Consider the following 27,007-nt stretch of genomic DNA (forward strand, 5'->3'; position numbering starts at 1 on the left):
TAGCATGAGAATGTACCAGAGGGCACTAAAATAGAGCTTGTTCGGCAAAAAACCTAGCCCCCCCCACAGACCGAGGGAGCCTGGCCGGCTACTTATTTAATTCAAATCAAATTTTATTTGTCACATACACATGGTTAGCAGATGTTAATGCGAGTGTAGCGAAATGCTTGTGCTTCTAGTTCCGACAATGTAGCAATAACCAACGAGTAATCTAACCTAACAATTTCACAACAGCTACCTTATACACACAAGTGTAAAGGGATGAAGAATATGCACATAAAGATATATGAATGAGTGATGGCACAAAACGGCATAGGCAAGATGCAGTAGATGGTATCGAGTACAGTATATACATATGAGATGAGTAACGTAGGGTATGTAAACATTATATTAAGTGGCATTGTTTAAAGTGGCTAGTGATACATGTATTACATGTATGGCAGCAGCCACTCAATGTTAGTGGTGGCTGTTTAGCAGTCTGATGGCCTTGAGATAGAAGCTGTTTTTCAGTCTCTCGGTCCCTGCTTTGATGCACCTGTACTGATCTCGCCTTCTGGATGATAGCGGGGTGAACAGGCAGTGGCTCGGGTGGTTGTTGTCCTTGATGATCTTTATGGCCTTCCTGTGACATCGGGTGGTGTAGGTGTCCTGGAGGGCAGGTAGTTTGCCCCCGGTGATGCGTTATGCAGACCTCACTACCCTCTGGAGAGCCTTACGGTTGTGGGTGGAGCAGTTGCCGTACCAGGCGGTGATACAGCCCGACAGGATGCTCTCGATTGTGCATCTGTAAAAGTTTGAGTGCTTTGGGTGACAAGCCGAATTTCTTCAACCTCCTCAGGTTGAAGAGGCACTGCTGCACCTTCATCACGCTGCCTGTGTGGGTGGACCAATTCAGTTTGTCCGTGATGTGTACGCCGAGGAACTTCAAACTTACTACCCTCTCCACTACTGTCCCGTCGATGTGGATAGGGGGGTGCTCCCTCTGCTGTTTCCTGAAGTCCACAATCATCTCCTTTGTTTTGTTGACGTTGAGTGAGAGGTTATTTTCTTGACACCACACTCCGAGGGCCCTCACCTCCTCCCTGTAGGCCGTCTCGTCGTTGTTGGTAATCAAGCCTACCACTGTAGTGTCGTCTGCAAACTTGATGATTGAGTTGGAGGCGTGCATGGCCACGCAGTCGTGGGTGAACATGGAGTACAGGAGAGGGCTCAGAAAGCACCCTTGTGGGGACCCAGTGTTGAGGATCAGCGGGGTGGAGATTTTGTTACCTACCCTCACCACTTGAGGGCGGCCCATCAGGAAGTCCAGTACCCAGTTGCACAGGGCGGGGTCGAGACCCAGGGACTCTAGCTTGATGACGAGTTTGGAGGGTACTATGGTGTTAAATGCCGAGCTTTAGTCGATGAACAGCATTCTCACATAGGTATTCCTCTTGTCCAGATGGGTTAGGGCAGTATGGTTGCGATTGTGTCATCTGTGGACCTATTGGGGCGGTAAGCAAATTGGAGTGGGTCTAGGGTGTCAGGTAGGGTGGAGGTGATATGATCCTTGTCTAGTCTCTCAAAGCACTTTGTGATGATGGAAGTGGGTGCTACGGGGCAGTAGTCGTTTTGCTCAGTTACCTTAGCTTTCTTAGGAACAATGGTGGCCCTCTTGAAGCATGTGGGAACAGCAGACTGGGATAAGGCTTGATTGAATATGTCCGTAAACACACCAGCCAGCTGGTCTGCGCATGCTTTGAGGATGCGGCTGGGGATGCCGTCTGGGCCTGCAGCCTTGCGAGGGTTAACACGTTTAAATGTTTTACTCACGTCGGCTGCAGTGAAGGTGAGTCCGCAGGTTTTGGTAGCAGGCCGTGTCAGTGGCACTGTATTGTCCTCAAAGCAAGCAAAGAAGTTTAGTCATCCTGGTCCGCGACGGGGCTGATTTTTCTTTTTGTAATCTGTGATTGACTGTAGACCCTGCCACATACCTCTTGTGTCTGAGCCGTTGAATTGCGACTCTACTGTCTCTATACTGACGCTTAGCTAGTTTGATTGCCTTGTGGAGGGAATAGCTACACTGTTTGTATTCGGTCATGTTTCCATTCACCTTGCCCTGGTTAAAAGCAGTGGTTCGCACTTTCAGTTTCGCGTGAATGCTACCATCAATCCACGGTTTCTGGTTGGAATGTTTTAATAGTTGCTGTGGGTACGACATCGCCAATGCACTTGCTAATGAACTCGCTCACCGAATCAGTGTATTCGTCTATGTTGTTGTTGTTTGACGCAATGCGGAACATATCCCAATCCACGTGATCGAAGCAATCTTGAAGTGTGGAATCAGATTGGTCGACCAGCGTTGAACAGACCTGAGAGCGGGAGCTTCCTGTTTTACTTTCTGTCTATAGACTGGAAGCAACAAAATGGAGTCGTGGTCAGCTTTTCCGAAAGGAGGGTGGGGGGGGGGCCTTTATATGCGTCACGGAAGTTAGAATAAAAATTATCCAGGGTTTTACCAGCCCTGGTAGCACAATCTATATGCTGATAGAATTTAGGGAGTCTTGTTTTCAGATTAGCTTTCTTGCTAGCCTTCTGGCTGGCTACTCCTGTGCTGGTGGAAAGAAAACATTGGTTCAATAGATGGACCAACCATAGACTGAAAGTCAAAGACATTCCATGCAGACTGTCTGGTGGGCTAGGAATACAGTGATTTCTAAGGAAATGGGAAAAACCTGCATAGACTTAATGGGGGGGTTACTATAATAGAATGTTACGACTAATAGATAACAGCCAGTGAACACAAAACAACATTAAATCACTCCTTACACTCTCCTCTCTCTTTCCAGGTGTGTCCTGGGCAATACCACCATCTTGGCCAAGTTTGTGAGCGAGGAAGAGGTTGCTCGCTATTTTGCACATTCCCAGGCGGGAGGGGCGAGCGGAAGCCAGGGGGGGCCCACAGGGACAGGTGCAGTGGGGGCCAATAGCAGCGGAGGGAGTGGAGAGAGGGAACGAGACAGAACCAGAGGAGGAGGAGAGAGCTCTGTCCCTGGAGGAGGCGGCAGCTCAGGGCCCGTCAGCTCTGGCTGGCAGAGTTTGGACAGTACAGGAGGCTGCCTGGATACTACCCCTGCCCAGGGGCCCGGCCTGAGCATGTTTGCCCAGTGGAGCAGCAACGGTGCTGGGGTGGCTGGGGGTGTGGAGCCCAGCAGACAGGGTTTGTGGGGAGGGATGGGGGGTGGTGGGTACCCCAGCAGTAGTAGTATGTGGGGGTCCCCTGCCATAGAGGATCCACACCAGATGGGGAGTCCTGCTGCTCTGCTGCCTGGAGACCTGCTAGGAGGAGGGGCTGATTCCATCTGAATGACCACACCTAATACATGAACCTACACGTGAAGACAGTATAAATGTATTTATACTGTGTGTGTGTGTGTGTGTGTGTGTGTGTGTGTGTGTGTGTGTGTACACACACCGAATAAACTTACACATGTTCTCACACACATATACATACTTAAACACACACAGATCAAATGACACTAGTCACAAACATGCAGATCCTCTGACGTTAACTCTCACACATTGTGTCATTAATAGACCGTGACATGCCAACACTACTCAACATACATACATATTTTTCCCTTAAATGAAGACTTCAACAGCAAGACTTGAACAGACCAAGGTGGAATCCGTTACTCACTCATCTGGATGACGACTTTTCACCCATTAACCAGAACTCACTGAGTATCCTGAGATCCTATCATTCAGGCCCTGTAGAGAAACCAACAACGTGACAACACATGGAGCTGTTCCTATGTGATGTGTAACACCTTATTACAACACCCCTCTACTACACAAACCTACAAGATGACTTGTTTTCACAGCACTGGGCCTACAGTCCCTACCTACCTGGCCCAACCCTTTCTGACTCTTTCTCACCAGTTACACACTGCTATGTCACTGCTATGATGTCTAATGTATCTTGTTGTATGTTGGTTAAATTGTGGAAAAATCCAAGATGTCCTTTCTCTCTTTTTAGTTTTTACTTCAAAATGCTGACCTCGTTATGTTTTCTTACTCAATCAAGTTGGTTCTTATAATGCCATGCTGATGATGACTGATCACTTGTTACTAGCTGTACAAGGTGCCCTCCTGCCTGCCTGTGGAACTGTGCATGAGAGGAGTGACGGGATGATAGGAGTATGTGGGTGCGTTTCACAGCTAAGACGAGGTGACGCAACAACCAATGTTAGCCTGCCACGTCATCGACTGACAAATTGTTATAACATGAAGTGGTTAGCTGATACTATGCCTGGATAGGTATTTTGAGTAAGAACTGTCAGGCATCAGCAACGTCTAAGCATAGGAACGCGCCATGTGTGTTGCCGTGGTGAATTCCTTTTGGCGATGAGAACATGATTAACAAGCGTGATTGTGTGCTGGTGATGTGTGATAGAGAGAGAGAGAGTGTGTGTGTGTGTCTGAAATGCTTTTCCCTTTCAGGGAGACAAATGTTTGTGAGACTGCTTACGTGTGTGTGTGTGTCTCTCGAAGTTCAACAACATAGGCACTAATGCATATTTCTCTTAAGTTGTGGTTTTAGCAGCATTTTTTTTGTTGGTCTGAATTGCAATAAGCTTCTTTTTCTTTATTTAAAAAAAAAGAAGCAACCAACTGAAGGCATCCATGTTAAGATGCCAAAACCTACCAAACCAAGCAGAGCTGGAGCAGTGTTTTTGCAAACACGTTAAAGTTACTAATTGTAAAATGTTTTGTGTATCAATTTAAATTAAGGCAGGCTTTATCACTCCTGTTCAGGTTATTTTAGTTTCTTTTTGGATTTTTACAAAGGAGGACATTTTAATTTAAGCAAACAAGAACAAGACAATAAAGGTTGTATTAAAGTCTGGTTGTCATTGGTTTGAACCACAACACACCAGCACTGTTGTCCTAGACTGAACATCAAGTAAACCTTTACCATGAGCAGTCTATTGGCTTGCATAATTAAATAAAGAATTAAATGAGAACACCATGCACAGACGAACTAGAACGCTTTCAGTAGAATGAGCAGCCTTGGACCGTGCACAAGCTCACGACATTCACAACAGTGGAACAACAGGGCGGCAGTTGAGCCAGTAACATAAAGTTACCTGGTTTGAATCCCGAGCCAACTAGGTGAAATATTTGTCGATGTGCCCTTCAGCAAGGCACTTAACCCTAATTGCTCCTGTAAGATAAGAGCGTCTGCTAAATTACTCAAATGTGCAGGTGACAGCTGCGTGATGCGCGGTGTCTTTAAGGCAATCCGGGCATTTTCTTATGGTTTGTGCTGAATGACATCATTGATATTGTCAATGGTGTAATAACAGGCGAGCGAGAGGGGGATAGCTGGATTTCTGAGTTTACACCAAAAGATCTGTAATTCGCAGTGCAGACTAGACCAGACTATACCGCGGGACGTTGACATCTGGGTGAGGAATGGTTGGTAAAGCTCCGCAGTCGTCTTTCTCTGTCCATGGTGCTGTTTGAATGATAACGTCCTGATCAGCACCTCTGTGGAAGGAAGGCAGCAGTCCCTGAAGAGCTTGATCAAACGGGTGAGGAGGGGAGGAATGGCACGGGTCCACTGCTAAATCGGGGAATTCTGATTGGGGTTTGTACAGGGACCTAAACAGGCGAGTCAGAATCAGAAGGTACGTTAATAGTTTTTCTCGACCGAGGTTTTCCCAAGCCATGGGTGCGGCTTTGTGCACATTTTGACAAACAACCTGAATGCTAATGTAGCCCGAATTATATGAATTAGACTTTTTGGATAGGTTTCATCTAGCTTCCCAGGTCTGGTTTACTCTGTTAGATCTGCAGTAAATTACGTTGTTGCCTCTGGCATCTTGCTACGGAGCAGCGCTTCAACCTTGCAACAACAATAGGGCTACATTTTGTAATAGGCTTGTAGGCTAGGCTACTTATCGTTGACTGACTTGTGCATTCATGAACAAGAGTTTGACTTTAAATTAAGTTGGTTTTACAGTGTAAAATGATCATGGTAAGATTGTAAGGGATTGCATGTAGATTCTACAGATGTAGGATCTTAATTTGATCACACTGTTGCAGGAAATTCAAAACGTATAGTATATTTAAGGTTTAAAAAGGCTTCTGAACTTTGACATTTCAGAATTGATTTCCCTTTACGAAAAATACATCAACCCCTACGAACATGTCCATTAATTATAATACATATGACAATTCACATTTACTCATGCTGCAGGATTATTTTCCTGCTATCGGCTCAAATTCAAATCCAACATTTGTGTCATCTATCATTACCTTGCTTCATCTTCTATCGATGTTAGGATTTATCTCATCCACCACCATTATGTATGACTGTGGAATAGTAGAATAGAATACAATGGAACTATATTAGTTAATCTATTGATCTGTTTAGTCTTCATCTGTGACAAATCACAACCTTTACAAATGCCCCGCTGGTCAGTGTGCCTTCGCTCAGTGTGCCTTCGCTATGTATGCATTTAAACACCACCACAGCCATTTTCCCGTACAACGCATAAATATAAATGGTAAATGTATTTAATTGCTGTCTTTATCATCAGTGTGCCTTCGCTATGTTTGCATTTAAACACCACCACAGCCATTTTCCATAGTAAACTTCTCCCTGTATTGTGATGGAAGAAAATGTATTTCACTTAGTTTCTTTTGGGACTCTGAGATTAGTAGGCTATGCTAATTGTTTGTGTATATACATACTGGTTTCCTTTGAGGTGAGATGGCTTGTTCATAGTGCTGAATTAATGAAGTCACATTCACACTGAGTTTTCTCCTGCATTTGCCCTCTCCCAACTCATGATCCTTCAAATCCATAGGTAAATCACCCAACTCATGATCCTTCAAATCCATGGGTAAATCACCCAACTCATGATCCTTCAAATCCATAGGTAAATCACCCAACTTTCTTCTAAGAAGTAAGAAACTTTTTTTTAAATTAACATTTTAACCACACTTTTTTTTCCACTCCCACTATTTTGGCTTAAATAATGTTTTCTCCTTTTTCCATGCCTGACTCTGTCTTCATTTTGGGCCTTCTCTTGTCCCAGCTCTCATTTTGTAACCAATTCTTCCTTTTGTAAAATCTTATTTGAGTTGGAGCCCTTTGAGATTGTGGTGGAACTGGGCTGCGTCACATTTTCCTTCTGCTATATCGATCTACAGTTTGATTGACAGTTTGTGTGTCCTCCTGTATGTCTGCCCCCTCAGTGAATTGTGAAGACAAGCAGGAACCATGGAGCTGAGAGTGGGAAACAAGTACCGCCTCGGCAGGAAGATAGGAAGTGGCTCTTTTGGAGACATTTACCTGGGTAAGACCTTCATTTTAATGGAGCTCTAACACGACTTTTCTCACAGACCTCTTAATTCACATACTCCAGGATGGACTGCCTTCCATACAAACGTTAAATTATGTCCCAACACATTTCATCATTGAACACATCAAAGCTGGGGATAAAAATAAAATATTGTGTCAGAGTAGGCCATGGTGATTGCGTCATCAAAAAGGTGGTCATGGTATGTGTCACTTTCTGTGTCTCTGTCAGGTGTTAACATTGCCACGGGTGAGGAGGTGGCCATTAAGCTGGAATGTGTGAAGACTAAACACCCACAACTCCACATCGAGAGCAAGTTCTACAAGATGATGCAGGGAGGAGGTGAGAGACGATTAGGACAATAGGGTGTGGTCAGGGGTGGGGAAACCCTAACCTGAAGACTTGTGTTGGTTTTTCAAGCTAATGCCTAGGCTTTAGCTTAGAGGGCTAACTCCATTTTGTGACACGTAGGACCTGGGATCAAACCCCGGTCAGTCACATTAGCTTATACAGTGCATTTGGGAAGTATTCAGACCCCTTGACTTTTCCCTCATTTTGTTACGTTACAGCCTTGTTCTAAAATGTATTAAATACATGTTTTCCATCATCAATCTACACCATAATACCTCACAATGACAAAGCGAAAACAGGTTTTTAGAAAATGTTGCCAATTTATTTCAAATAAAAAACAGATACCTTGTTTGCATAAGCATTCAGACCCTTTGCTATGAGACTCGAAATTGAGCTCAGGCGCATTCTGTTTCCATTGATCATCCTTGATGTTTCTACAACCTGATTGGAGTCCACCTGTGGTAAATTCAATTGATTGGACATGATTTGGAAAGGCACACACCTGTCTACATAAGTCCCACAGTTGACAGTGCATGTCAGGAAATAAAACAATCAGATCTGGGGAAGGATACCAAAACATTTCTGCAGCATTGAAGGTCCCCAAGAACACGGTGGCCTCCATTTTTAAATGTAAGAAGTTTGGAACCACCAAGACTCTTCCTAGAGCTGGCTGCCCGGCCAAACTGAGCAATCGGGAGAGAAGGGCCTTGGTCATTGAGGTGACCAAGAATTCGATTGTCACTCTGACAGAGCTCCATAATTCCTCTGTGGAGATGGTAGCGCCTTCCAGAAGGACAACCATCTCTGCAGCACTCCACCAATCAGGCCTTTATGGGAGCGTGGGCAGACGGAAGCCACACCTCAGTAAAAGGCACATGACAGCCTGCTTGGAGTTTACCAAAAGGCATCTAAAGGACTCTCAGACCATGAGAAAAAAGATTATCTGGTCTGATGAAACCAAGATTGAACTCTTTGGCCTGAATGCCAAGCATCATGTCTGGTGGAAACCTGGCACCATCCCTACAGAGAAGTATGGGGGTGGCAGCATCATGCTGTGGGGATGTTTTTCAGCGGCAGGGACTGGGAGACTAGTCAGGGTCGAGGGAAAGATAAACGGAGAGATCCTTGATGAAAACCTGCTCCAGAGTGCTCAAGACCTCAGACTGGGGCGAAGGTTCACCTTCCAACAGGACAATGACCCTAAGCACACAGCCAAGACAACGCAGGAGTGGCTTCCTGCCAAGTCTCTGAATGTCCTTGAGTGGCCCAGCCAGATCCCGAACTTGAACCCAATCGATAAACTCTGGAGAGACCTGAAAATAGCTGTGCAGCGACGCCCCCCATCCAATCTGACGGAGCTTGAAAGGATCTACAGAGAAGAATGGTAGAAACTCCCCAAATACAGGTGTGCCAAGCTTGTAGTGTCATACCCCAAAAAAACATGTAATCGCTGCCAAAGGTGCTTCAACAAAGTACTGAGTAAAAGGACTGAAATACTTAGTCGAAGTCAGAAGTTTACATACACCTTAGCCAAATACATTTAAACTCAGTTTTTCACAATTCCTGACATTTAATCCTAGTAAAAATTCCCTGTCTTAGGTCAGTTAGAATCACCACTTTATTTTAAGAATGTGAAATGTCAGAATAATAGTAGTGATTTATTTCAGCTTTTATTTCTTTCATCACATTCCAAGTGGGTCAGAAGTTTAAATACACTCAACTCTTATTTGGTAGCTTTGCCTTTAAATTGTTTAACTTGCGTCAAACATGTCGGGTAGCCTTCCACAAGCTTCCCACAATAAATTGGGTGAATTTTGGCCCATTCCTCCTGACAGAGCTGGTGTAACTGAGTCAGGTTTGTAGGCCTCCTTGCACGCACACGCTTTTTCAGTTCTGCCAACAAATTTTCTATAGGATTGAGGACAGGGCTTTGTGTTGGCCACTCCAATACCTTGACTTGGTTGTCCTTAAGCCATTTTGCCACAACTTTGGAAGTATGCTTGGGGTCATTATCCATTTGGAAGACCCATTTGCGACCAAGCTTTAACTTCCTGACTGATATCTTGAGATGTTGCTTTAATATATTCACATAATTTCCCGCCTCATGATGCCATCTATTTTTTGAAGTGCACCAGTCCCTCCTGCAGCAAAGCACCCCCACAACACGATGCTGCCACCCATGGCTTCACGGTTGGAATGGTGTTCTTCGGCTTGCAAGCCTCCCCCTTTTTCCTCCAAACATAACGATGGTCATTATGGCCAAACAGTTCTATTTTTGTTTCATCAGACCAGAGGACATTTCTCCAAAAAGTACGATCTTTGTCCGCATGTGCAGTTGCAAACCGTAGTCTGGCTTTTTTTATGGTGGTTTTGGAGCAGTGGCTTCTTCCTTGCTAATCGGCCTTTCAGGTTATGTCGAAATAGGACTTGTTTTACTGTGGATATAGATACTTTTGTACCTGTTTCCTTTGCTGTTGTTCTGGGATTGATTTGCACTTTTTGCACCAAAGTACGTTAATCTCTAGAAGACAGAAACCGTCTCCTTCCTGAGCGGTATGACGGCTATGTGGTCCCATGGTGTTTATACTTGTGTACTATTGTTTGTATAGATGAACTTGGTACCTTCAGGTGTTTGGAAATTGCTCCCAAGGATGAACCAGACTTGTGGAGGTCTACAATTTTATTTCTGGTCTTGGCTGATTTCTTTTGATTTACCCATGATGTCAAGCAAAGAGGCACTGAGTTTGAAGGCAGTCCTTGAAATACATCCACAGGTACACCTCCAATTGACTCAAATGATGTCAATTAGCCTATCAGAAGCTTCTAAAGCCATGACATTTTCTGGAATTTTCCAAGCTGTTTAAAGGCACAGTCAACTTAGTGTATGTAAACTTGTGATACAGTGATATAATCTGTCTAAACAATTGTTGGAAAAATGACTTATGCCGTGCACAAAGTAGGTGTCCTAACCGACTTGCCAAAACTATAATCTGTTAACAAGACATTTGTGGAGTGGTTGAAAAACAAGTTTTAATGACTCCAACCTACAGTGAGGGGGAAAAGTATTTGATCCCCTGCTGATTTTGTACGTTTGCCCACTGACAAAGAAATTATCAGTCTAATTTTAATGGTAAGTTTATTTGAACAGTGCGAGACAGAATAACTACAAAAAAATCCAGGAGAACGCATGTCAAAAATGTTATAAATTGATTTGCAGTTTAATGAGGGAAGAGCTGAGATTAGGAGCACACTCTTAAGGGGAGTGCTCCTAATCTCAGTTTGTTACCTGTATAAAAGACACCTGTCCACAGAAGCAATCAATCAGATTCCAAACTCTTCACCATGGCCAAGACCAAAGAGCTCTCTAAGGATGTCAGGGACAAGATTGTAGACCTACACAAGGCTGGAATGGGCTACAAGACCATATCTAAGCAGCTTGGTGAAGGTGACAACAGTTGGTGCGATTATTCGCAAATGGAAGAAACACAAAATAACTGTCTATTGCCCTCGGCCTGGGGCCCCATGCAAGATCTCACTTCGTGGAGTTGCAATGATCATGAGAACGGTGAGGAATCAGCCCAGAACTACATGTGAGGATCTTGTCAATGATCTCAAGGCAGCTGGGACCATAGTCACCAAGAAAACAATTGGTAACACACTACGCCGGGAAGGACTGAAATCCTGCAGCGCACGCAAGGTCCCCCTGCTCAAGAAAGCACATATCCATGCCTGTCTGAAGTTTGCCAATGAACATCTGAATGATTCAAAGGACAACTGGGTGAAAGTGTTGTGGTCAACTCAACTCGCCGTGTTTGGAGGAGGAGGAATGCTGCCTATGACCCCAATAACACCATACCCACCGTCAAACATGGAGGTGGTAACATTATGCTTTGGGGGTGTTTTTCTGCTAACGGGACAGGACAACTTCACCACATCAAAGGGACGATGGACGGGGCCATGTACCGTCAAATCTTGGTTGAGAACCTCCTTTCCGCAGGAGGTTTCAAATCTTGAAAATGGGTCGTGGATGTGTATTCCAGCATGATGTCGTGTCTTTGGCTATGCCGGATTAAGTGATATGACATGCTATTCTATAAAATAATTTATCCTTAATTAATATTACCTGATTGAGCTAAACATGGAAATGTAATTAACTAGAGAGTCGGGCACCACAAAATAATATTTATAGAGCTGTTATCTTCCGAATAAACTCTTAAAGACCTAGTAATATTTTACATCAATAGCAGTCAATATTAATCGTCATCTTAATTCAGTCTCATCTGAAAGTTGTAAATTCTTGGTTATCTTCACGAACCTTGGCTAACAAGTTGAACCAGCAATACAAAATTGGGTTTAATTATTTATTTACTAAATACCTAACTAATCACATAGAATTACACATACCCATAATTAAATCATAACTTGATTACAAATTACGTCAAAGGAAAACGTCCCTAACGGGCGGAACAGATATGACAGCTTGTTACACAAAGGAAATGGGCTGGGTTTGAGTGAAAGAGCGGGAAGACTGAGGGAGAAGCTGTGCTATCGTAAATACAGTATCTTATGCATTCTAAATGACCGCCCATTTGGAAAAGGAAAATGCAATAAATATTTACTCTGAGCTGTGCTTCCCAACCGAGTCCTTTGAAGAATGTCTCTGATTGTCAATTGGATACGTTGTAGTAACGTCTTTGGGTGATAGACGGGATACTCTGTCTGTTCCTTCCTAACCTTCGTTTGCATCTGCTGTTGCTAACTCAACGGCTAGGAGGTATCACTTCTGTAGTGAATAAGAGTTCAAAGTTCATACCATTTGCAACCAGAGCTCACGCTGATGTTGGCTTCGTTCTGTAGTTATTATCTGAACCATTCTGACAGGACGGTCGTCCTCGGAACAGATTATATTGTCGTCAAGGGCTTATATAGGAAGGGAGAGGAGGGCGTGTTTGAAAAGTTTTATAGCCCATGTCCCTTCACAGGGGCGGGCCACTGATTGAGCAGAGCCTTATGAAAACCCAAATCTCACATTTTAGAAGCTAAAATCACATTTCATCCCATCACAAATAATTTAATATTCAAACATTTAAATTGAACAACAATTCCATGTGAATCCAATAATTCTGATGTGTAGACTTTCCACTGTAGAGTTTGTCATCTTATCATTGATAAGAATGTCTCAGATGGCAACTGAACTGACATCATATTCATTAAGTACCACCGCATATGTTCAATTGATCGGATTGCCAGAATATAGTTCATTTCCCCCCACCTTCTGATGTTCCCAGATTCTCTGTTAACCAAGGGATTTGCGAATGTAACCTCAGTAGGGTAGAGAGCGGAAAAAGGGGGAAGAGGTATTTATGACTGTCATAAACCTACCCCCAGGCCAACGTCATGACAGTGACAATGATCCAAAACACACGGCCAAGGCAACAACGGAGTGGCTCAAGAAGAAGCGCATTAAGGTCCTGGAGTGGCCTAGCCAGTCTCCAGACCTTAATCCCATAGAAAATCTGTGCAGGCAGCTGAAGGTTCGAGTTGCCAATCGTCAGCCTCGGAACCTTAATGACTTGGAGAAGATCTTCAAAGAGGAGTGGGACAAAATCCCTCCTGAGATGTGTGCAAACCTGGTGGGCAACTACAAGAAGCGTCTGACCTCTGTGATTGCCAACAAGGGTTTTGCCACGAAGTACTAAGTCATGTTTTACAGAGGGGTCAAATACAGTGGGGCAAAAATGTATTTAGTCAACCACCAATTGTGCAAGTTCTCCCACTTAAAAATAATTTTCATCATAGGTACACTTCAACTATGACAGACAAAATGAGGGGAAAAAAATCCAGAAAATCACATTGTAGGATTTTTAATGAATTTATTTGCAAATTATGGTGGAAAAATAAGTATTTGGTCAATAACAAAAGTTTATCTCAATACTTTGTCATTGCCAACAAAGGGTATATAACAGAGGTCAAACGTTTTCTGTAAGTCTTCACAAGGTTTTCACACACTGTTGCTGGTATTTTGGCCCATTCCTCCATGCAGATCTCCTCTAGAGCAGTGATGTTTTGGGGCTGTTGCTGGGCAACACAGACTTTCAACTCCCTCCAAAGATTTTCTATGGGGTTGAGATCTGGAGACTGGCTAGGCCACTCCAGGACCTTGAAATGCTTCTTACGAAGCCACTCCTTCGTTGCCCGGGCGGTGTGTTTGGGATCATTGTCATGCTGAAAGACCCAGCCACGTTTCATCTTCAATGCCCTTGCTGATGGAAGGAGGTTTTCACTCAAAATCTCACGATACGTGGCCCCACTCATTCTTTCCTTTACACGGATCAGTCGTCCTGGTCCCTTTGCAGAAAAACAGCCCCAAAGCATGATGTTTCCACCCCCATGCTTCACAGTAGGTATGGTGTTCTTTGGATGCAACTCAGCATTCTTTGTCCTCCAAACACAACGAGTTGAGTTTTTACCAAAAAGTTATATTTTGGTTTGATCTGACCATATGACATTCTCCCAATCTTCTTCTGGATCATCCAAATGTTCTCTAGCAAACTTCAGACGGGCCTGGACATGTACTGGCTTAAGCAGGGGGACACGTCTGGCACTGCAGGATTTGAGTCCCTGGCGGCGTAGTGTGTTACTGATGGTAAGCTTTGTTACTGTGGTCCCAGCTCTCTGCAGGTCATTCACTAGGTCCCCCCGTGTGGTTCTGGGATTTTTGCTCACCGTTCTTGTGATAATTTTGACCCCACGGGGTGAGATCTTGCGTGGAGATTATCAGTGGTCTTGTATGTCTTCCATTTCCTAATAATTGCTCCCACAGTGGATTTCTTCAAACCAAGCTGCTTACCTATTGCAGATTCAGTCGTCCCAGCCTGGTGCAGGTCTACAATTTTCTTTCTGGTGTCCTTTGACAGCTCTTTGGTCTTGGCCATAGTGGAGTTTGGAGTGTGACTGTTTGAGGTTGTGGACAGGTGTCTTTTATACTGATAACAAGTTCAAACAGGTGCCATTAATACAGGTAACGAGTGGAGGACAGAGGAGCCTCTTAAAGAAGAAGTTACAGGTCTGTGAGAGCCAGAGATCTTGCTTGTTTGTAGGTGACCAAATACTTATTTGCCACCATATTTGCAAATAAATTCATTAAAAATCCTGCAATGTGATTTTCTGGATTTTTTTTCTTCTCATTCTGTCTGTCATAGTTGAAGTGTACCCATGATGAAAATTACAGGCCTCATCTTTTTAAGTGGGAGAACTTGCACAATCGGTGGCTGACTAAATACTTTTTTGCCCCACTGTACTTATTTTCCTCACATGCAAATCAATTTAACATTTTCGACATGCGTTTTTCTGGATTTTGTTGTTATTCTGTCTCTCACTGTTCAAATAAACCTACCATTAAAATGATAGACTGATCATTTCTTTGTCAGTGGGAAAACGTACAAAATCAGCAGGGGATCAAATACTTTTTTCCCTCACTGCAAGTAAACTTCCGACTTCAACTGTATGCAATATTTCCCTTTAAAAATGTTTAAAAATTGCCATTATGTGGTATTGTGTGTAGATTGAGGGGGGTAAACAATTAAATTAATTTTAGAATAATGCTGTAACGTAACAAAATGTGGAAAAAGTCAAGGGGTCTGAATACTTCCCGAATGCACTGTAAATCACTCTCTCCCTTCCTTTCCCTACAGTGGGCATCCTTATAAATCACTCTCTCACCTTCATTCCTTACAGTGGGCATCCTTATAAATCACTCTCTCACCTTCATTCCTTACAGTGGGCATCCTTATAAATCACTCTCACCTTCTTTCCTTACAGTGGGCATCCTTATAAATCACTCTCTCACCTTCATTCCTTACAGTGGGCATCCTTATAAATCACTCTCACCTTCATTCCTTACAGTGGGCATCCTTATAAATCACTCTCACCTTCATTCCTTACAGTGGGCATCCTTATAAATCACTCTCTCCTTCCATTCCTTACAGTGGGCATCCCGTCCATAAAGTGGTGTGGAGCAGAGGGAGACTACAACGTGATGGTGATGGAGCTGCTAGGCCCCAGTCTGGAGGACCTGTTCAACTTCTGCTCCCGCAAGTTCAGCCTCAAGACTGTCCTGCTGCTGGCTGACCAGATGGTACAGCACAACTCCTCTTCCTCATCATCACATTTACATTTGAGTCATTTAGCAGACGCTCTTATCCAGAGCCACTTACAGTTAGTAGGATAGCCAGGTGGGACAACCACATCGCAGTCACAGTAAGTACATTATTTCTCAATTAAGTAGTTATCAACAAGGTTAGAGGGGAAAAGCCAAGTGTGAGTGTTAGTTTAGGAAAGGCATTTTCCTCCATCTCCTCCACCTTTTTATCATATCATATGGTTTATTGGTTAATCTTTAAGATTTATTGAGATGGCATTTTCATTTTCCCTTGATTATATACACTGAGTGTACAAAACATTAGGTACAGTGCCTTGCGAAAGTATTCGGCCCCCTTGAACTTTGCGACCTTTTGCCACATTTCAGGCTTCAAACATAAAGATATAAAACTGTATTTTTTTGTGAAGAATCAACAACAAGTGGGACACAATCATGAAGTGGAACGACATTTATTGGATATTTCAAACTTTTTTAACAAATCAAAAACTGAAAAATTGGGCGTGCAAAATTATTCAGCCCCCTTAAGTTAATACTTTGTAGCGCCACCTTTTGCTGCGATTACAGCTGTAAGTCGCTTGGGGTATGTCTCCATCAGTTTTGCACATCGAGAGACTGACATTTTTTCCCATTCCTCCTTGCAAAACAGCTCAAGCTCAGTGAGGTTGGATGGAGAGCATTTGTGAACAGCAGTTTTCAGTTCTTTCCACAGATTCTTGATTGGATTCAGGTCTGGACTTTGACTTGGCCATTCTAACACCTGGATATGTTTATTTTTGAACCATTCCATTGTAGATTTTGCTTTATGTTTTGGATCATTGTCTTGTTGGAAGACAAATCTCCGTCCCAGTCTCAGGTCTTTTGCAGACTCCATCAGGTTTCCTTCCAGAATGGTCCTGTATTTGGCTCCATCCATCTTCCCATCAATTTTAACCATCTTCCCTGTCCCTGCTGAAGAAAAGCAGGCCCAAACCATGATGCTGCCACCACCATGTTTGACAGTGGGGATGGTGTGTTCAGCTGTGTTGCTTTTACGCCAAACATAACGTTTTGCATTGTTGCCAAAAAGTTCAATTTTGGTTTCATCTGACCAGAGCACCTTCTTCCACATGTTTGGTGTATCTCCCAGGTGGCTTGTGGCAAACTTTAAACAACACTTTTTATGGATATCTTTAAGAAATGTCTTTCTTCTTGCCACTCTTCCATAAAGGCCAGATTTGTGCAATATACGACTGATTGTTGTCCTATGGACAGAGTCTCCCACCTCAGCTGTAGATCTCTGCAGTTCATCCAGAGTGATCATGGGCCTCTTGGCTGCATCTCTGATCAGTCTTCTCCTTGTATGAGCTGAAAGTTTAGAGGGACGGCCAGGTCTTGGTAGATTTGCAGTGGTCCGATACTCCTTCCATTTCAATATTATCTCTTGCACAGTGCTCCTTGGGATGTTTAAAGCTTGGGAAATATTTTTGTATCCAAATCCGGCTTTAAACTTCTTCACAACAGTATCTCGGACCTGCCTGGTGTGTTCCTTGTTCTTCATGATGCTCTCTGCGCTTTTAACGGACCTCTGAGACTATCACAGTGCAGGTGCATTTATACGGAGACTTGATTACACACAGGTGGATTGTATTTATCATCATTAGTCATTTAGGTCAACATTGGATCATTCAGAGATCCTCACTGAACTTCTGGAGAGAGTTTGCTGCACTGAAAGTAAAGGGGCTGAATAATTTTGCACGCCCAATTTTTCAGTTTTTGATTTGTTAAAAAAGTTTGAAATATCCAATAAATGTCGTTCCACTTCATGATTGTGTCCCACTTGTTGTTGATTCTTCACAAAAAAAATACAGTTTTATATCTTTATGTTTGAAGCCTGAAATGTGGCAAAAGGTCGCAAAGTTCAAGGGGGCCGAATACTTTCGCAAGGCACTGTACACATTCCTAATATTAAGTTGCATCCCCTTTTGCCCTCAGAACAGCCTCTACATGTTGATTCAATGGCTTCCAACGGTTGTGGCAAGTTGGCTGGATGTCCTTTGGGTGGTTGACCCTTCTTGATACACACAGGAAACTATTTAGCATCAAAAACCCAGCAACATTGCCGCTCTTGACCCTCTCAAACCGGTGCACCTTGTACCTACTACCATACCCCGTTCAAAAGCACCGTTCAAAGGCTTAAAATCCTTCTCTAACCTGACTCCTCCCCTTCATCTACACTGATTTGAAGTGGATTGAACAGGTGACATCAATAAGGGAACATGGCTTTCACCTGGTCATTCTGTCATGGAAAGACACTCGGTGTATAACGTTAGTGGATTTAATCAAGAACTGGAACTGATGATAGTCAACATTCCCTCTCTCCTACCCTTCCCCACTTTCTCCCCTCCTCTCTCCTCCAGATCAGCCGGATTGAGTACATCCACTCTAAGAACTTCATCCACAGAGATGTGAAGCCTGACAACTTCCTGATGGGCCTGGGCAAGAAGGGCAACCTGGTGTACATCATCGACTTTGGCCTGGCCAAGAAGTACCGCGACGCCCGCACACATCAGCACATCCCCTACCGCGAGAACAAGAACCTGACCGGCACCGCGCGCTACGCATCCATCAACACACACCTGGGGATAGGTTCAGTACTACTTGCAATATTGTGTGTTTGTGCATGTGTGTTTGGCCCTTGATAGGCTGTGTGTAGTCATGGCTGGATTCTCAGAACTACTGTAGTAGGACTCTCACCAGTATTGCCCCTTCTCTCTCCTCCCTCTTCCTCCTTCCTCCCTCACTCCCCTCTTCTTTTCTCTTTTCCTTTATCCTCTATTCTCACGTCCTCTCCTCTTCCTCCTCGATTCTCCTGTCCTCTCCTCTCTCCTCTCCTGTTGTCCTTTTTCTCCTGTCCTCTATTCTCCCGTCCTCTCCTCTATTCTCCCGTCCTCTCCTCTATTCTCCCGTCCTCTCCTCTATTATTCCGTCCGCTCCTCTATTATCCCGTCCGCTCCTCTATTATCCCGTCCGCTCCTCTATTATCCCGTCCGCTCCTCTATTATCCCGTCCGCTCGTCTATTATCCCGTCCGCTCATCTATTATCCCGTCCTCTATTATCCCGTCCGCTCGTCTATTATCCCATCCTCTATTATCCCATCCTCTATTATCCCGTCCTCTCTCCGCTCCTCTATTATCCCGTCGGCTCCTCTATTATCCCGTCCGCTCGTCTATTATCCCGTCTGCTCGTCTATTATCCCGTCTGCTCGTCTATTATCCCGTCTGCTCGTCTATTATCCCGTCTGCTCGTCTATTATCCCGTCCGCTCGTCTATTATCCCGTCCGCTCGTCTATTATCCCGTCCTCTCGTCTATTATCCCATCCGCTCGTCTATTCTCCCGTCCTCTATTATCCCATCCGCTCGTCTATTATCCCGTCCGCTCCTCTATTCTCCCGTCCTCTATTATCCCGTCCGCTCCTCTATTCTCCCGTCCGCTCCTCTATTCTCCCGTCCGCTCGTCTATTATCCCGTCCGCTCGTCTATTATCCCGTCCTCTCGTCTATTATCCCGTCCTCTATTATCCCGTCCGCTCGTCTATTATCCCGTCCACTCGTCTATTATCCCGTCCTCTCCTCTATTCTCCCGTCCTCTCCTCTATTATTCCGTCCGCTCCTCTATTATCCCGTCCGCTCCTCTATTATCCCGTCCGCTCCTCTATTATCCCGTCCGCTCCTCTATTATCCCGTCCGCTCGTCTATTATCCCGTCCGCTCGTCTATTATCCCGTCCTCTATTATCCCGTCCGCTCGTCTATTATCCCATCCTCTATTATCCCGTCCTCTATTATCCCGTCCTCTCTCCGCTCCTCTATTATCCCGTCGGCTCCTCTATTATCCCGTCCGCTCGTCTATTATCCCGTCTGCTCGTCTATTATCCCGTCTGCTCGTCTATTATCCCGTCTGCTCGTCTATTATCCCGTCTGCTCGTCTATTATCCCGTCTGCTCGTCTATTATCCCGTCTGCTCGTCTATTATCCCGTCCGCTCGTCTATTATCCCGTCCGCTCGTCTATTATCCCGTCCTCTCGTCTATTATCCCGTCCGCTCGTCTATTCTCCCGTCCTCTATTATCCCATCCGCTCGTCTATTATCCCGTCCGCTCCTCTATTCTCCCGTCCTCTATTATCCCGTCCGCTCCTCTATTCTCCCGTCCGCTCCTCTATTCTCCCGTCCGCTCGTCTATTATCCCGTCCGCTCGTCTATTATCCCGTCCTCTCGTCTATTATCCCGTCCTCTATTATCCCGTCCGCTCGTCTATTATCCCGTCCGCTCGTCTATTATCCCGTCCGCTCGTCTATTATCCCGTCCTCTCCTCTATTATCCCGTCCGCTCGTCTATTATCCCGTCCTCTCCTCTATTATCCCGTCCTCTCCTCTATTATCCCGTCCGCTCGTCTATTATCCCGTCCGCTCGTCTATTATCCCGTCCTCTCCTCTATTATCCCGTCCGCTCGTCTATTATCCCGTCCTCTCCTCTATTATCCCGTCCGCTCGTCTATTATCCCGTCCGCTCGTCTATTATCCCGTCCGCTCGTCTATTATCCCGTCCGCTCGTCTATTATCCCGTCGTCTATTATCCCGTCCTCTCGTCTATTATCCCGTCCGCTCCTCTATTATCCCGTCCTCTAGTCTATTATCCCGTCCTCTATTATCCCGTCCGCTCGTCTATTATCCCGTCCTCTCGTCTATTCTCCTGTCCTCTATTATCCCGTCCGCTCGTCTATTATCCCGTCCTCTCGTCTATTATCCCGTCCGCTCATCTATTCTCCCGTCCTCTATTCTCCCGTCCGCTCGTCTATTATCCCGTCCTCTATTCTCCCGTCCTCTATTCTCCCGTCCGCTCGTCTATTATCCCGTCCTCTCGTCTATTATCCCGTCCGCTCGTCTATTCTCCCGTCCTCTATTCTCCCGTCCTCTCTCCGCTCCTCTATTATCCCGTCCGCTCCTCTATTATCCCGTCCGCTCGTATATTATCCCGTCCGCTCCTCTATTATCCCGTCCTCTAGTCTATTATCCCGTCCTCTATTATCCCGTCCGCTCGTCTATTATCCCGTCCTCTCTCCGCTCCTCTATTATCCCGTCCGCTCCTCTATTATCCCGTCCGCTCGTCTATTCTCCCGTCCTCTCTCCGCTCCTCTATTATCCCGTCCGCTCGTATATTATCCCGTCCGCTCGTATATTATCCCGTCCGCTCCTCTATTATCCCATCCGCTCCTCTATTATCCCGTCCTCTAGTCTATTATCCCGTCCTCTATTATCCCGTCCGCTCGTCTATTATCCCGTCCGCTCGACTATTATCCCGTCATCTCCTCTATTATCCCGTCCGCTCGTCTATTATCCCGTCCGCTCGACTATTATCCCGTCATCTCATCTATTATCCCGTCCGCTCGTCTATTATCCCGTCCGCTCGACTATTATCCCGTCATCTCCTCTATTATCCCGTCCGCTCGTCTATTATCCCGTCCGCTCGTCTATTATCCCGTCCGCTCCTCTATTATCCCGTCCGCTCGTCTATTATCCCGTCCGCTCATCTATTATCCCGTCCTCTATTATCCCGTCCGCTCGTCTATTATCCCATCCTCTATTATCCCATCCTCTATTATCCCGTCCTCTCTCCGCTCCTCTATTATCCCGTCGGCTCCTCTATTATCCCGTCCGCTCGTCTATTATCCCGTCTGCTCGTCTATTATCCCGTCTGCTCGTCTATTATCCCGTCTGCTCGTCTATTATCCCGTCTGCTCGTCTATTATCCCGTCCGCTCGTCTATTATCCCGTCCGCTCGTCTATTATCCCGTCCTCTCGTCTATTATCCCATCCGCTCGTCTATTCTCCCGTCCTCTATTATCCCATCCGCTCGTCTATTATCCCGTCCGCTCCTCTATTCTCCCGTCCTCTATTATCCCGTCCGCTCCTCTATTCTCCCGTCCGCTCCTCTATTCTCCCGTCCGCTCGTCTATTATCCCGTCCGCTCGTCTATTATCCCGTCCTCTCGTCTATTATCCCGTCCTCTATTATCCCGTCCGCTCGTCTATTATCCCGTCCACTCGTCTATTATCCCGTCCTCTCCTCTATTCTCCCGTCCTCTCCTCTATTATTCCGTCCGCTCCTCTATTATCCCGTCCGCTCCTCTATTATCCCGTCCGCTCCTCTATTATCCCGTCCGCTCCTCTATTATCCCGTCCGCTCGTCTATTATCCCGTCCGCTCGTCTATTATCCCGTCCTCTATTATCCCGTCCGCTCGTCTATTATCCCATCCTCTATTATCCCGTCCTCTATTATCCCGTCCTCTCTCCGCTCCTCTATTATCCCGTCGGCTCCTCTATTATCCCGTCCGCTCGTCTATTATCCCGTCTGCTCGTCTATTATCCCGTCTGCTCGTCTATTATCCCGTCTGCTCGTCTATTATCCCGTCTGCTCGTCTATTATCCCGTCTGCTCGTCTATTATCCCGTCTGCTCGTCTATTATCCCGTCCGCTCGTCTATCATCCCGTCCGCTCGTCTATTATCCCGTCCTCTCGTCTATTATCCCGTCCGCTCGTCTATTCTCCCGTCCTCTATTATCCCATCCGCTCGTCTATTATCCCGTCCGCTCCTCTATTCTCCCGTCCTCTATTATCCCGTCCGCTCCTCTATTCTCCCGTCCGCTCCTCTATTCTCCCGTCCGCTCGTCTATTATCCCGTCCGCTCGTCTATTATCCCGTCCTCTCGTCTATTATCCCGTCCTCTATTATCCCGTCCGCTCGTCTATTATCCCGTCCGCTCGTCTATTATCCCGTCCGCTCGTCTATTATCCCGTCCTCTCCTCTATTATCCCGTCCGCTCGTCTATTATCCCGTCCTCTCCTCTATTATCCCGTCCTCTCCTCTATTATCCCGTCCGCTCGTCTATTATCCCGTCCGCTCGTCTATTATCCCGTCCTCTCCTCTATTATCCCGTCCGCTCGTCTATTATCCCGTCCTCTCCTCTATTATCCCGTCCGCTCGTCTATTATCCCGTCCGCTCGTCTATTATCCCGTCCGCTCGTCTATTATCCCGTCCGCTCGTCTATTATCCCGTCGTCTATTATCCCGTCCTCTCGTCTATTATCCCGTCCGCTCCTCTATTATCCCGTCCTCTAGTCTATTATCCCGTCCTCTATTATCCCGTCCGCTCGTCTATTATCCCGTCCTCTCGTCTATTCTCCTGTCCTCTATTATCCCGTCCGCTCGTCTATTATCCCGTCCTCTCGTCTATTATCCCGTCCGCTCATCTATTCTCCCGTCCTCTATTCTCCCGTCCGCTCGTCTATTATCCCGTCCTCTATTCTCCCGTCCTCTATTCTCCCGTCCGCTCGTCTATTATCCCGTCCTCTCGTCTATTATCCCGTCCGCTCGTCTATTCTCCCGTCCTCTATTCTCCCGTCCTCTCTCCGCTCCTCTATTATCCCGTCCGCTCCTCTATTATCCCGTCCGCTCGTATATTATCCCGTCCGCTCCTCTATTATCCCGTCCTCTAGTCTATTATCCCGTCCTCTATTATCCCGTCCGCTCGTCTATTATCCCGTCCTCTCTCCGCTCCTCTATTATCCCGTCCGCTCCTCTATTATCCCGTCCGCTCGTCTATTCTCCCGTCCTCTCTCCGCTCCTCTATTATCCCGTCCGCTCGTATATTATCCCGTCCGCTCGTATATTATCCCGTCCGCTCCTCTATTATCCCGTCCGCTCCTCTATTATCCCGTCCTCTAGTCTATTATCCCGTCCTCTATTATCCCGTCCGCTCGTCTATTATCCCGTCCGCTCGACTATTATCCCGTCATCTCCTCTATTATCCCGTCCGCTCGTCTATTATCCCGTCCGCTCGACTATTATCCCGTCATCTCATCTATTATCCCGTCCGCTCGTCTATTATCCCGTCCGCTCGACTATTATCCCGTCATCTCCTCTATTATCCCGTCCGCTCGTCTATTATCCCGTCCGCTCGTCTATTATCCCGTCCGCTCGTCTATTATCCCGTCCGCTCGTCTATTATCCCGTCCGCTCGTCTATTCTCCCGTCATCTCCTCTATTATCCCGTCCGCTCGTCTCTTATCCCGTCCGCTCGTCTATTATCCCGTCATCTCCTCTATTATCCCGTCATCTCCTCTATTATCCCGTCCGCTCCTCTATTATCCCGTCATCTCCTCTATTATCCCGTCCGCTCGTCTATTATCCCGTCCGCTCGTCTATTCTCCCGTCCTCTCTCCGCTCGTCTATTATCCTGTCCGCTCGTCTATTATCCCGTCCTCTCGTCTATTCTCCCGTCCTCTATTCTCTTGTCCGCTCGTCTATTCTCCCGTCCTCTCCTCTCTCCTCTTCTGTTGTCCTTTTTCTCCTGTCCTCTATTATCCCGTCCGCTCCTCTATTCTCCCGTCTGCTCCTCTATTCTCCCGTCCGCTCCTCTATTCTCCCGTCCGCTCCTCTATTATCCCGTCCGCTCCTCTATTCTCCCGTCCGCTCCTCTATTATCCCGTCCTCTCCTCTCTCCTCTCCTGTTGTCCTTTTTCTCCTGTCCTCTATTCTCCCGTCCTCTCCTCTATTCTCCCGTCCTCTCCTCTATTCTCCCGTCCTCTCCTCTATTCTCCCGTCCTCTCCTCTATTCTCCCGTCCTCTCCTCTATTATCCCGTCCTCTCCTCCATTATCCCGTCCTCTCCTCTATTATCCCGTCCTCTCCTCTATTATCCCGTCCTCTCCTCTATTATCCCGTCCTCTCCTCTATTATCCCGTCCTCTCCTCTATTATCCCGTCCGCTCCTCTATTATCCCGTCCGCTCCTCTATTATCCCGTCCGCTCCTCTATTATCCCGTCCGCTCCTCTATTATCCCGTCCGCTCGTCTATTCTCCCGTCCTCTATTATCCCGTCCGCTCGTCTATTATCCCGTCCGCTCGTCTATTATCCCGTCCGCTCGTCTATTCTCCCGTCCTCTATTATCCCGTCCGCTCGTCTATTCTCCCGTCCTCTATTATCCCGTCCGCTCGTCTATTCTCCCGTCCTCTATTATCCCGTCCGCTCGTCTATTCTCCCGTCCTCTATTATCCCGTCCGCTCGTCTATTATCCCGTCTGCTCGTCTATTATCCCGTCTGCTCGTCTATTCTCCCGTCCGCTCGTCTATTATCCCGTCCGCTCGTCTATTATCCCGTCCTCTCCGCACCTCTATTCTCCCGTCCTCTCCGCACCTCTATTCTCCCGTCCTCTCCGCACCTCTATTCTCCCGTCCTCTCCGCACCTCTATTCTCCCGTCCTCTCCGCACCTCTATTCTCCCGTCCTCTCCGCACCTCTATTCTCCCGTCCTCTCCGCACCTCTATTCTCCCGTCCTCTCCGCACCTCTATTCTCCCGTCCTCTCCGCACCTCTATTCTCCCGTCCTCTCCGCACCTCTATTCTCCCGTCCTCTCCGCACCTCTATTCTCCCGTCTTCTCCGCTCCTCTATTCTCCCGTCTTCTCCTCTATTCTCCCGTCCTCTCCACTCCTCTATTCTCCCGTCTTCTCCTCTATTCTCCCGTCTTCTCCTCTATTCTCCCGTCCTCTCTCAGCTCCTCTATTCTCCCGTCCTCTCTCCTCTATTCTCCCGTCCTCTCTCCTCTCCTCTATTATCCCGTCCGCTCGTCTATTATCCCGTCCTCTCCTCTATTATCCCGTCCGCTCCTCTATTCTCCCGTCCTCTATTCTCCCGTCCTCTCCGCTCCCGTCCTCTCCTCACCTCTATTCTCCCGTCCTCTCCGCTCCTCTATTCTCCCGTCCTCTCCGCTCCTCTATTCTCCCGTCCTCTCCGCTCCTCTATTCTCCCGTCCTCTCCGCACCTCTATTCTCCCATCCTCTCCGCACCTCTATTCCCCCGTCCTCTCCTCTCCGCACCTCTATTCCCCCGTCCTCTCCTCTCCGCTCCTCTATTCTCCCGTCCTCTCTCCGCTCCTCTATTCTCCCGTCCTCTCTCCGCTCCTCTATTCTCCCGTCCTCTCTCCTCTCCTCTATTATCCCGTCCTCTCCTCTATTATCCCGTCCGCTCCTCTATTCTCCCGTCCTCTCCGCACCTCTATTCTCCCCTCCTCTCTCCGCTCCTCTATTCTCCCCTCCTCTCTCCGCTCCTCTATTCTCCCGTCCTCTCCGCACCTCTATTCTCCCGTCCTCTCCGCACCTCTATTCTCCCGTCCTCTCCGCACCTCTATTCTCCCGTCCTCTCCGCACCTCTATTCTCCCGTCCTCTATTCTCCCGTCCTCTCTCCGCTCCTCTATTCTCCCGTCCTCTCTCCGCTCGTCTATTCTCCCGTCCTCTCTCCGCTCGTCTATTATCCCGTCCGCTCGTCTATTATCCCGTCCGCTCGTCTATTATCCCGTCCGCTCGTCTATTATCCCGTCCGCTCGTCTATTATCCCGTCCTCTCGTCTATTATCCCGTCCTCTCGTCTATTATCCCGTCCTCTCGTCTATTATCCCGTCCTCTCGTCTATTCTCCCGTCCTCTATTATCCCGTCCGCTCGTCTATTATCCCGTCCGCTCGTCTATTATCCCGTCCGCTCGTCTATTCTCCCGTCCTCTATTATCCCGTCCGCTCGTCTATTATCCCGTCCGCTCTTCCATTATCCCGTCCGCTCGTCTATTATCCCGTCCGCTCGTCTATTATCCCGTCCGCTCGTCTATTATCCCGTCCTCTCGTCTATTATCCCGTCCTCTCGTCTATTATCCCGTCCTCTATTATCCCGTCCTCTATTATCCCATCCGCTCGTCTATTATCCCGTCCGCTCGTCTATTATCCCGTCCGCTCGTCTATTATCCCGTCGTCTATTATCCCGTCGTCTATTATCCCGTCGTCTATTATCCCGTCGTCTATTATCCCGTCGTCTATTATCCCGTCGTCTATTATCCCGTCCGCTCGTCTATTATCCCGTCCGCTCGTCTATTATCCCGTCCTCTCCGCTCCCGTCCTCTCCGCTCCCGTCCTCTCCTCACCTCTATTCTCCCGTCCTCTCCGCTCCTCTATTCTCCCGTCCTCTCCGCACCTCTATTCTCCCGTCCTCTCCGCACCTCTATTCCCCCGTCCTCTCCTCTCCGCACCTCTATTCCCCCGTCCTCTCCTCTCCGCTCCTCTATTCT

General features: G+C 46.8%; 2 protein-coding genes and 1 long non-coding RNA gene across 23 annotated transcripts in view; 2 read left to right on the forward strand and 1 right to left on the reverse strand.

The window, feature by feature from the left end:
• LOC110503127 (trinucleotide repeat-containing gene 6B protein) overlaps positions 1-4,883 on the forward strand; it is a 61,262-nt gene extending 56,379 nt beyond the window's left edge. For all 7 annotated transcript variants that reach the window (XM_036960614.2, XM_036960616.2, XM_036960620.2 and 4 more), the window contains one exon: positions 2,829-4,883. In XM_036960614.2, the coding sequence (XP_036816509.2) occupies positions 2,829-3,345 (517 nt within the window). In that variant the 3' untranslated portion in view covers positions 3,346-4,883. The remainder of the gene's footprint in view (positions 1-2,828) is intronic.
• Positions 1-27,007, reverse strand: part of LOC149972588 (uncharacterized) — a 439,554-nt gene that overhangs the window by 27,838 nt on the left and 384,709 nt on the right. The window lies entirely within an intron of this gene.
• LOC110502882 (casein kinase I) overlaps positions 5,040-27,007 on the forward strand; it is a 68,309-nt gene continuing 46,341 nt past the window's right edge. For 2 of the 15 annotated variants that reach the window (XR_005039225.2, XM_036960626.2), the window contains exons 1-6: positions 5,318-5,672; positions 6,858-6,929; positions 7,249-7,349; positions 7,584-7,694; positions 15,692-15,840; positions 18,261-18,489. Coding sequence is in view for 6 of the 15 variants with exons in the window: in XM_036960626.2 (XP_036816521.1) it covers positions 7,274-7,349; positions 7,584-7,694; positions 15,692-15,840; positions 18,261-18,489 (565 nt within the window). In the remaining 9 variants the exon portion in view is untranslated. Of the gene's footprint in view, positions 5,673-6,857; positions 6,957-7,248; positions 7,350-7,583; positions 7,695-15,691; positions 15,841-18,260; positions 18,490-27,007 lie in introns of all 15 variants that reach the window. The other 13 variants (XR_016491119.1, XM_036960632.2, XR_016491114.1 and 10 more) reach the window with 11 other exon arrangements.

Source organism: Oncorhynchus mykiss, chromosome 23, assembly GCF_057628025.1.
Source record: "Oncorhynchus mykiss isolate SJ-2025 chromosome 23, ASM5762802v1, whole genome shotgun sequence".
Taxonomy (NCBI): Eukaryota; Metazoa; Chordata; class Actinopteri; order Salmoniformes; family Salmonidae; genus Oncorhynchus; species Oncorhynchus mykiss.